The sequence below is a fragment of the Ciconia boyciana genome, chromosome 31 (assembly GCF_034638445.1).
Source record: "Ciconia boyciana chromosome 31, ASM3463844v1, whole genome shotgun sequence".
NCBI classification, from domain to species: Eukaryota; Metazoa; Chordata; class Aves; order Ciconiiformes; family Ciconiidae; genus Ciconia; species Ciconia boyciana.
The window spans coordinates 940,350-950,963 of NC_132964.1; the positions used below are offsets into that span (position 1 = coordinate 940,350).

Here is a 10,614-nt window from a genome sequence, read left to right on the forward strand (position 1 = left end):
TCCCCATGCCCACGTCCCCCGTGTCCCCACACCCCACATCCTGCGTCCCCACGTCCCCACGTCCCCATGCCCCACGCCCTGTGTCCCCACGTCCCCATGTCCCTGTGTCCCCGCATCCCCACGCCCATGTCCCCGCGTCCCCCTGCCCCACGTCCCCACATCCCCACGCCCACGTCCCCGCGTCCCCGCACGCGTCCCCACGCCTGTCCCCGCAGCGGGCGGCCCGGCGAGCGGTGGGCCAGGGGCTGGTGGCCCTGGCCCGCGGGCAAGCGCTGGCCCTGGGGGAGCTGCGGGCGGAGGCGGCGGCGCTGGGGGAGCGGCTGCAGCGGCTGCGCTACGGCGGGGAGGGGCAGCGGGCAGGGTGAGGGGGGGACGGGGGACACGGGGGACAGGTGGGACCAGGGGGACACGGGGGGACTGGGGGACATGGGGAACATGGGGGAGACGGGGGACACGGGGGACACAGGGGACATGGGGAACACGGGGGAGACAGGGGGACAGGGGGACATGGGGAACACAGGGGACATGGGGGAACACGGGGGACAGGGGGACACGGGGGACATGGGGGACACGGGGGGACTGGGGGACATGGGGAACATGGGGAGACGGGGGACACGGGGAACACAGGGGACATGGGGAACACGGGGGAGACAGGGGGACAGGGGGACACGGGGGACACAGGGACATGGGGGAACACGGGGAGACGGGGGGACACGGGGGACACAGGGACAGGGGGACACGGGGGACACGGGGGACCAGGGGGACACAGGGGAACCCGGGGGTCAGGGGGACGGGGGACACAGGGGAACCCGGGGTCAGGGGACGGGGGACACGGGGCCCGGACACCTGGGTCCCTAGGGGTGGGACGTCTGGGTCCCCCAGGAGCGGGACAGCCGGGTCCTTGGGGGTCCCTGGAGTGGGGGGGACACGGGGCCCAGACATGTGGGTCCCTGTGGGTCCCTGTGGGTGGGACACAGGGGTCCCTTGGGGCCCGGACATGTGGGTCCCTGTGGGTGGGACACCTGGGGCCCCACCCAGCTATGTGGGTCTCTGGGGGTGGGACCCCTGAGTGCTGGGGGTCCCTGGAGGAGTGGGGGTGTGGGTCCCACACGTGGGGGTCCCGGGGCAGTGGGGGGTGTGGGTCCCACACATGGGGGTCCCAGGGTGGTGGTGGTGGGGTTCTGTGGGTCGCACACGTGGGGTCCCGGGGCAGTGGGTGGTTCCATGGGTCCCACGCGTGGGGGTCCAGGGTGGTGGGGTTCTGTGGGTCCCACGTGTGGGGGTCTGGGGTGGTGGGGTTCTGTGGGCCCCACACGTGGGGGTCCAGGGTGGTGGTGGGGTTCTGTGGGTCCCACACGTGGGGATCCAGGGTGGCGGGAGGTTCTGTGGGTCCCACACACGGGGTCCCAGGGCAGTGGGGGTTCCATGGGTCCCACGCGTGGGGGTCCAGGGTGGTGGGGTTCTGTGGGTCCCACACGTGGGGATCCCGGGGCAGTAGGTGGTTCCATGGGTCCCACGCGTGGGGGTCCAGGGTGGCGGTGGGGTTCTGTGGGTCCCACACGTGGGGATCCCGGGGCAGTAGGTGGTTCCATGGGTCCCACGCGTGGGGGTCCAGGGTGGTGGGGTTCCGTGGGTCCCACACGTGGGGGTCCAGGGTGGCGGGGTTCCGTGGGCCCCACACGTGGGGGTTCAGGGTGGCGGTGGGGTTCCGTGGGCCCCACATGTGGGGTCCTGAGGTGGTGGGGGTTCCGTGGGTCCCACGTGTGGGGGTCCAGGGTGGTGGGGTTCCGTGGGTCCCACACGTGGGGGTCCAGGGTGGTGGTGGGGGTTCCGTGGGTCCCACACGTGGGGGTCCAGGGTGGCGGGGTTCCGTGGGCCCCACACGTGGGGGTCCAGGGTGGTGGTGGGGTTCTGTGGGCCCCACACATGGGGTCCTGAGGTGGTGGGGGTTCTGTGGGTCCCACACGTGGGGGTCCAGGGTGGCGGGAGGTTCTGTGGGTCCCACACACAGGGGTCCCAGGGCAGTGGGGGGTTCCATGGGTCCCACACGTGGGGGTCCAGGGTGGTGGTGGGGTTCCGTGGGTCCCACACGTGGGGGTCCAGGGTGGCGGTGGGGTTCCGTGGGCCCCACCCGTGGGGGTTCAGGGTGGCGGTGGGGTTCCGTGGGCCCCACATGTGGGGTCCTGAGGTGGTGGGGGTTCCGTGGGTCCCACGTGTGGGGGTCCAGGGTGGCGGGAGGTTCTGTGGGTCCCACACACAGGGTCCCAGGGCAGTGGGGGTTCCATGGGTCCCACACGTGGGGGTCCAGGGTGGTGGTGGGGTTCCGTGGGTCCCACACGTGGGGTCCAGGGTGATGGGGTTCCGTGGGCCCCACCCGTGGGGTCCTGAGGTGGTGGGGTTCCGTGGGTCCCACGTGGGGGTCCAGGGTGGCGGTGGGGTTCCGTGGGTCCCACACGTGGGGTCCTGAGGTGGTGGGGGTTCCGTGGGTCCCACACGTGGGGGTCCCACACGCGGGGGTCCCAGGGTGGTGGTGGGGGGGTTTCCGTGGGTCCCACACGCAGGGTCCCGGGGTGGTGGGGGGCCCCGTGGGTGCGCGGCGCGGGGTGCCGCTGACGGTGGGTGGCAGGGCGCGGCGGCGGGCGGAGGAGCTGCGGCAGCGGCTGGCGCAGGAGCGGCGGCAGGGGGACGCCGCCCGCCGTGACCTGGCCGAGGTGACCCGGGCCCTGGCCACCGCCAGCGCCGGCCTCCAGCACCTGGCCGGCCGCCTGCGGCACGTGGCCCTGGTGAGCCGGGGGCAGGCCGTGGGGGTCCCCGTGGGGCGGGAGGCCCGGATCCCTGTGGGGCAGGACGTGTGGGTCCCTGCGGGGGGACGGCTGGGTCCCCGTGGGGCAGGATGCTGTGGGGCGGGAGGCCTGGGTGCTGGGGAGCGGGACATGTGGGTCCCCAGGAGGTGGGGGGCTGTGGGGCAGGAGGCCTGGGTGCTGGGGGCAGGACGTGTGGGTCCCTGGGGGCAGGAGGCCTGGGTGCTGGGGGCAGGACATGTGGGTCCCTGGGGGGCAGGAGGCCTGGGTCCCTGTGGGGCAGGACATGTGGGTCCCCGGGGCTGGGGGGCCGTGGGGCAGGAGGCCTGGGTCGCTGTGGGGCAGGAGACCTGGGTGCTGGGGGCAGGACATGTGGGTCCCTGGGGGTAGGAGGCTGTGGGGCAGGAGGCCTGGGTCCCTGTGGGGCAGGACATGTGGGTCCCCGGGGGCTGGGGGCCGTGGGGCAGGAGGCCTGGGTCGGTGTGGGGCAGGAGACCTGGGTGCTGGGGGGCAGGACATGTGGGTCCCTGGGGGGCAGGAGGCTGTGGGGCAGGAGGCCTGGGTCCCTGTGGGGCAGGACATGTGGGTCCCCGGGGCCTGGGGGGCCGGGGGGCAGGAGGCCTGGGTCCCTGTGGGGCGGGAGACCTGGGTGCTGGGGGCAGGACATGTGGGTCCCTGTGGGGTGGGATGGCTGGGTCCCCATGGGGCGGGAGGCCGTGGGGCAGGAGGCCTGGGTGCTGGGGGGCAGGACATGTGGGTCCCCAGGGGGCAGGAGGCTGTGGGGCAGGAGGCCTGGGTCCCCGTGGGGCAGGAGATCTGCGTGCTGGGGAGCAGGACATGTGGGTTGCCGTGGGGCAGGACACCTGGATCCCAGCAGAGCAGGATACCTGGGGCCCCGTGGGGCAGGGTGCTGTGGGGCAGGAGGCCTGGGTCCCCGTGGGGCAGGACGTGTGGGTCCCCGTGGGCCAGGACACCTGGGTCTCCATGGGGCGGGAGACCTGGGTGCCGGGGGGGGAGGACACGTGGGTCCCCATGGGGCAGGGGGCCTGTGTCGCCGTGGGGCAGGAGGCGGTGGGAGGGTGTGGCCGTGCCTCAGTTTCCCCCGGCAGGAGGACGGGGGGGGGCAGCCGCAGCCCCCCCCGGGGGACCCCCAGACGCTGCCCCAGCTGCTGGCGCAGACCCGGGCCCGGCGGGCGGCGCTGCGGGGGGGGCGGCGGGGGCCCCCCCAGGCCCAGCGCCCCCCCCCCAGCACCCCCCAGCAGGTGGGCACCGGGGGGGGCTTGGGGGGGCCCTGACCCCAGCTGGGGGGGCTGAGCTGGTCTGGGGGGTCTGGGGGGCCCTGAGCCCCTCTGGGGGGCTCCTGGGGGTCCCTGCGCTGGTCTGGGGGTCCTGACCCATTTCGGGGTCCCCCCGGCCCCCCAGCCGGAGTCCCTGCTGCAGCACGGCCACCCGGCCCCCGAGGACCCACGGCCCTGCCCCACAGCTCCGACGGTGAGGGGGGCTGGGGGGGGCTATGGGGGCCTGGGGGCTATAGGGGCCATGGGGGGCTGGGGGGGGGGGCTGTGGGGCTATAGGGGCCATGGGGGGTGGGGAGGTATAGGGGGCTGTGGGGGCTATAGGGGCCATGGGGGGCTGGGGGGGCTATGGGGGCCTGGGGGCTATAGGGGTGGGGAGGTATAGGGGGCTGTGGGGGCTATAGGGGCCATGGGGGCTGGGGGCTATAGGGGTCATGGGGGGTGGGGAGGTATGGGGGCTGTGGGGGCTATAGGGGCCATGGGGGGCTGGGGGGCTATGGGGGCCTGGGGGCTATAGGGGGTGGGGAGGTATAGGGGCTGTGGGGGCTATAGGGGCCATGGGGGGCTGGGGGCTATAGGGGTCATGGGGGGTGGGGAGGTATAGGGGCTGTGGGGGCTATAGGGGCCATGGGGGGCTGGGGGGGGCTATGGGGGCCTGGGGGCTATAGGGGGTGGGGAGGTATAGGGGGCTGTGGGGGCTATAGGGGCCATGGGGGCCTGGGGGCTATAGGGGCCATGGGGGGTGGGGAGGTATGGGGGCTGTGGGGGCTATAGGGGCCATGGGGGGCTGGGGGCTATAGGGGCCATGGGGGGCTGGGGGGGCTATGGGGGCTGGGAGCTATGGGGGCTATAGGGGCCATGGGGGCTGGGGTGGTATAGGGGGCTATGGGGGCTGGGCTATCACGGGGGGCTATAGGGGCCTGGGGGGTCTGAGGGCCACGGGGGCTGTGGGGCGGCCGTGGGGCAGGTGTGGGGCGGCCGTGGGGCAGGTGTGGGGCAGGTGTGGGGCGGCCGTGGGGCAGGTGTGGGGCTCACGCTGGGTCCCCGCAGAGGAAGGAGCCGCCCCCCCCCCCTCCCCCGCCCCCATCAAGCGCCAGTCGCGGCTGATCCTGGAGGGGCGGCGGGGGGGGCGGGGGGGGCGGGGCCCCCCGTGATCCCAGGGCCCCCCAGCTGCTCCCAGTATCGCCCAGTACCACTCCAGGTGCTCCCAGTATCCCCTAGCGCTCCCCTAGCGCTCCCCCAGTGCCTCCCAGTATCCCCCAGTGCCCCCCCAGTAGCTCCCAGTATCCCCTAGTGCTCCCCCAGTGCCTCCCAGTATCCCCCAGTGCCCCCCAGTAGCTCCCAGTATCCCCTAGTGCTCCCCCAGTGCCTCCCAGTATCCCCCAGTTGCTCGCAGTATCCCCCAGTGCTTCCCCAGTGCCTCCCAGTAGCTCCCAGTGTCCCCCAGTATCCCCCAATATCCCCCAGTGCCCTCTCGGTTGCCTCCAGTATCCCCCAGTGCTCCCCCAGTGCGTCCCAGTACCCCCAGTTGCTCCCAGTATCCTTTAGTGCTTCCCCAGTTGCTCCCAGTAGCTCCCAGTGCCCTCCCAGTATCATCACAGTATCTCCCAGTACCTCCCAGTTGCTCCCAGTATCTCCTAGTGCTCCCCCAGTTGCTCCCAGTGCCCTCCCAGTGCCTCCCAGTATCCCCCAGTGCCTCCCAGTTGCTCCCCGTGCCGCCTGTGGCCCATTAAAGCCCGCTCCCCTCCCCCCCGCCTGTGCCTCGTCTCTGGGGGTCGCGGGGGGGGGAGGGCTGTCCCCCCGAGGACCCAGGCGTCCGGGCCGCCCCTCCCCCCCCCCCAGCCCCATCAACATCCCCTCCCCCCCCCCCGGGCCTTATCTGCCCCCCCAGACCGGGGGTGAGAGGGGGCTAACGCCGGGCCAGGGCCCCGCCCAAACGCCTGGGTCCCCCGGGGGGGAGGGGCGGCCCCGGCCTTATCAGCGGGTGCGGGCGGGGGGCAGGAGCGCCCAGCGCAGCACCCACCCGCCATGGCGGGCCCCGGGGTGCTGCTGGCCCTGGGGGGCTCCTGGCCTGCGCCCGCGGGGAGCCGGGGGCTCGGCCGCCGCCGCCGCCGGGGACTTCGAGGTGGAAGGTGGGGAGGGGCGCTTGGGGGAGGGCTCGTGCAAGGGGCGGGGGCGGGCGCTGGGGGGCGGGAGCGGGGAGGGGGGCGGGAGCGGGGAGGGGGCTGCGGGCCCTCGCGGGGACCCTCGTGTAAATCCCCCTCGTGTAAATCCCCCCGTGCAACCCCCTTGTGCGACCCCCGTACAACCCCCCTCTTGTGCACCCCCGTGCGACCCCCTTGTGCGACCCCCTGTGGAAACCCCCTTGTGCACCCCCTTGTGCAGACCCCCGTGCAGACCCCCCTGTCCACTCCCCTTGTGCGACCCCCTGTGGAAACCCCCTTGTGCACCCCTTGTGCAGACCCCCGTGCAGACCCCCCCGTCCATTCCCCCTGTGCCCCCCGTGCACACCCCCGTGCACCCCCCGTGCAGACCCCCGTCCACTCCCCTTGTGCACCCCCCGTGCACCCCCTTGTGCACCCCCTTGTGCAGACCCCCTGTCCATTCCCCCTGTGCACCCCCCTTGTGCAGACCCCCTTGTGCAGACCCCCCTTGTGCAGACCCCCCGTCCACTCCCCTTGTGCACCCCCCGTGCAGACCCCCCCGTGCACCCTCCCCGTCCATTCCCCCTGTGCAGACCCCCCTTGTGCACCCCCCTTGCACAAACCCCCCTTGCACAAACCCCCTTGTGCCCCCCCGTGCCCCCCCGTGCCCCCCGTGCAGACCCCCGTGCCGACCCCCGTGCCCCCCAGCGCGGGTGCTGCTGGCGGCCGAGCCCCTGGACCCCAAGTGCTTCTCGCGGCGCCTGCACGACCTCACCTGCTTCTGGGAGAGCGCGGCCCCCCCCGACCCCCGCCCCTTCCGCCTCCAGTACCGCCTCGAGTGCGTGACCTCCGCCCCGCGACCCCTGCCCTCTGCCCCCCGGCTCGGGCGCCCCTCGACCCCAGTGCCCCGTGACCCCGCCCTCCACCCGCGGCGCCCTCTGCCCCGTGCCCTTTGCCCCCGGTGCCACCCTGGCCCCTGCCCTTTGCCCCCAGTGCCCCCGACCCCGGTGTCCCCCGACCCTAGCGTCCCCTGACCCCAGTGCGCCCTGCCCTTTACTCCCAGTGCCCCCCGACCCTGGTAACCCTTGACCCCAGTGTCCCCAGTGCCCCCTGACCCTGATAACCCCTGCCCCTGGTGCCCCCTGACCCCAGTGCCCCCTGACCCTGATAACCCCTGCCCCCAATGCCCCCTGCCCCTGATGACCCTTGCCCCCTGCCCCCAGTGCCCCCGGTGACCCCTGCCCCGGTGCCCCCTGCCCCCGATAACCCCTGCCCCCTGCCCCCGGTGCCCCCTGCCCCTGCCCCAATGCCCCTGACCCCTGCCCCCAATGCCCCCTGCCCCTGATGACCCCTGCCCCCTGCCCCCAGTGCCCCTGGTGCCCCCTGTCCCCAGTGCCCCTGCCCCTGATAACCCCTGCCCCCGGTGCCCCCTGCCCCTGATGACCCCTGCCCCCTGCCCCCAGTGCCCCTGGTGCCCCTGCCCCTGCCCCCGATGACCCCTGCCCCTGCCCCCAGTGCCCCCGGTGCCCCCTGCCCCCAGTGCCCCCTGCCCCCTGCCCCCGGTGACCCCTGCCCCCTGCCCCCTGCCCCAGGCAGGAGCCCTGGCAGGGCTGTGCGCTGGCGGCCGCCCGCACGCGGGGAACCGCTCCCGCTTCTGGTGCTCGCTGCCGCCCGCCGCCGCCGTCGCCTTCCTGCCCCTGGAGCTGCGGGTGCTGCCGCCCCCCCCCGCGCCCCCCCTGCACCCCCGCACCCTCTTCATCGACCAAGTCGGTACGGGGGGGGGCCGGGGTGGGGGGGGCCCGGGCGGCGCCGAGCCGCCGGGGTCCCCGTCGTCCCCCCCCGCCCCTGACGCCCGCCCCCCCCCCCCAGTGCTGCTGGGCCCCCCCAGAACGTGTCGGCGGCGGCGGCGGGGGGGGCGCGGGGGCAGCTCTGCGTGCGCTGGCAGCCCCCCAGCCCCTACCTGGAGTCCAGCCTGGCCTACGAGCTGGCCCTGCAGGCCCCGGGGCTGCCCCCCCGCACGGTGGGGAGCGGGGGGGGGTCCCAGCACATGGGGCTGGGGGAGCCCCCCCCGAGCCCAGGGGAGACGGAGCCCTGGGGATCCAGTGGCTCCGGGGGGGCGCGGGGGACTGGGGAGGAGGGGATCCTGTGGGTCCGGTGGGGCCCGGGGGGATCCAGTGGGGAGTGGAGGGGGGATCCAGTGGGTGGGGGTGGTAGGGGATCCAGTGGGGCCCGGGGGGGGGATATCCAGTGGGGCCTGGGGGGATCCAGTGGGTGGGGGTGGTAGGGGATCCAGTGGGTCCTGGTGGTTGGGGTCTGATGGGTCCCAGGGGGGATCCAGTGGGGGTGGTAGGGGATCCAGTGGGGCCCGGGGGAGGAGGGGGGATCCAGTGGGGCCCGGGGGGATGGGGAGGGATATCCAGTGGGTCCTGGTGGTTGGGGTCTGGTGGGTCCCGGGGGGGATCCAGTGGGGGGTGGTAGGGGATCCAGTGGGTCCTGGTGGCCGGGGAGCCATAGGTCGCAGGAGGGATCCAGTGGGGCCCGGGGGGTCGGTGGCTCCTGGGGGGGCACCTCCCGGGTTGGGGGAGGGGCGGCGGGGACCCAGCGGGTCCCGGGGCTCCCCGGCGCTGACGCCCGTCCCCAGGTGGGGGTGGCGGCGGGGCGGCGGGAGCAGCGGGTGGGGGCCCTGCGGGGCAGCACCCCCTACAGCGTCAGGGCCCGCGCCCGCCCCGACGGCCTCAGCTACGGCGGCTACTGGAGCCCCTGGTCCCCCCCCGCCACCGCCGTCACCCCCTGGTGAGCGGGGATGTGGGGGACACGGGGGCGGGGGGACACTGGGGGACACAGAGGGTGTGGGGGACATGGGGGGACACGGGAGGACATGGGAGGACACGGGGGTGGGGGGACACGGGGGACACGGGAGGACATGGGGGACACAGGGGGTGGGGGGACATGGGGGGACACTGGGGGACACGGAGGGTGTGGGGGACATGGGGGGACACGGGGGACACGGGGGTGGGGGGGACATGGAGGGACACGGGGACACGGAGGGTGTGGGGGACATGGGGGGACACGGGAGGACATGGGGGACACGGGGGCGGGGGGACATGGAGGGACACTGTGGGACACGGAGGGTGTGGGGGACATGGGGGGACACGGGGGTGGGGGGATGGGGAGGACAGGGGGATGTGGGGACCTGGGGATGGGGGAGACGGGGGGACGGACTTGGGGACATGGGGGGATGTGGGGACAGAGGGAAGGGGGAACAGAGCTGTCACCCCCAAGCGAGTGGGGACACCGGGGGGCTATGGGGGGACAGGGGAGGATGGGGGCCGCCATCACCCCTGAGCGGGGCCACGGCGGGGGGGGGGGGGCGACACCGCCGTCCCCCCGTGGCGCTGAGCCCCGTCCCCCAGACGTGGACCCGGTGACGCTGGGGCTGTCCTGCCTGCTGGCCCTGCTGCTCCTGGGCCTGGGGCTGCTCGGCCTCCTGGGCCACCGCAGGTACGGGGGGGGCCGGGGGAGGCCGGGGGGGGGGGCGGCCTGGGCCTCGCACGGGGGGCTCGCACGGGGGCTGTGCCCGCAGGCTGCTGCAGAAGAAGCTGTGGCCGCCGGTGCCCGGCCCCGAGCGGGAGTTCGAGGGGCTCTTCAGCGCCTACGGGGCAACTTCCAGGTATGGGGGGCCCTGGGGGGCGGATGTTATGTAGGCCCTACAGTAATGGTGGATGGGGAGGGGGGCCGGAGGGGGGCCGGAGGGGGGCCGGAGGGAGGGGAGGGTGGGCCCTATGCTAATTAGGGGGTTTAACATGGGGGTGGGTGTGTTATTGTAGGTCCTACTGCAAAGGGGGGCGTTGGGGGGGGGATTTGGGGGTTACCCCAAAGGGGGGGCATTGGGGGATTTTGGGGGGTTACCCCAAAGGGGGGCGTTGGGGGGATTTGGGGGTTACCCCAAAGGGGGATTTGGGGGTTACCCCAAAGGCAGAGCATTGGGGGGTCCTCCAACAATGGGGGCGTATTGGGGGGGTACCCCAATGGGGGGTCCTACCCCAGTGGGAGGGTGTTGGGGGACCGGGGGGTTACCCCAACGGGGGGTCAGGGGGAGGTGTTACCCTGAAGGGGGGTTTAGGGGGGTGTTCGGGGGGGCTCCCCCACCCGGGTGCCTGACCCCATGCCCCCCAGCTCTGGCTGTGCCAGGGGGTGGGGGCTCCCTGGGCCCCCCCCGGGGGTGGCACTGAGCCCGAGGAGCTGCCCAGCGCCGTGGAGGAGGTGGGCCCCCCCCCGGGCAAGGGCCCCCCCCCGGAGGTGCCCCCACCGCCGCCGCCGCCCCCCCGCCGGCCCCTCGCCCGCCTCCAGCTTCGAGTACACCCTCTTCGACCC

At 74.2% G+C, this 10,614-nt stretch overlaps 2 protein-coding genes and 1 long non-coding RNA gene across 3 annotated transcripts in view; 2 read left to right on the forward strand and 1 right to left on the reverse strand.

Moving 5' to 3' along the window:
- Positions 1-4,062: 4,062 nt before the first annotated feature.
- The window catches only part of LOC140645106 (adhesion G protein-coupled receptor L1-like), a gene marked incomplete at its 3' end in the record, with an annotated part of 87,856 nt that continues 81,304 nt past the window's right edge, over positions 4,063-10,614 (reverse strand). The window contains 1 exon segment of the mRNA XM_072848325.1: positions 4,063-4,082. Coding sequence (XP_072704426.1) covers positions 4,063-4,082 — 20 coding nt within the window.
- On the forward strand, positions 6,072-9,037 carry LOC140645191 (erythropoietin receptor-like). Its single transcript, XM_072848491.1, has 3 exons — positions 6,072-6,228; positions 8,110-8,260; positions 8,882-9,037. Exons 1-3 carry the CDS (start codon positions 6,125-6,127, stop codon positions 9,035-9,037), a joined length of 411 nt encoding a protein of 136 aa, XP_072704592.1. The 5' UTR covers positions 6,072-6,124.
- LOC140645200 (uncharacterized) lies at positions 9,616-10,578 on the forward strand. The gene is made up of 3 exons (XR_012039950.1): positions 9,616-9,741; positions 9,824-9,910; positions 10,417-10,578. It is a non-coding gene; the product is annotated as an uncharacterized lncRNA (long non-coding RNA).

Excerpts from the sequence above, each read along its gene's own strand:
- LOC140645191 (XM_072848491.1), top strand. The coding sequence starts at position 6,125 with ATGGCGGGCCCCGGGGTGCTGCTGGCCCTGGGGGGCTCCTGGCCTGCG. Across the intron at positions 6,229-8,109 it reads CGGGGACTTCGAGGTGGAAG|TGCTGCTGGGCCCCCCCAGA; the intron begins GTGGGGAGGGGC and ends CCCCCCCCCCAG. Across the intron at positions 8,261-8,881 it reads CGGGGCTGCCCCCCCGCACG|GTGGGGGTGGCGGCGGGGCG; the intron begins GTGGGGAGCGGG and ends GCCCGTCCCCAG.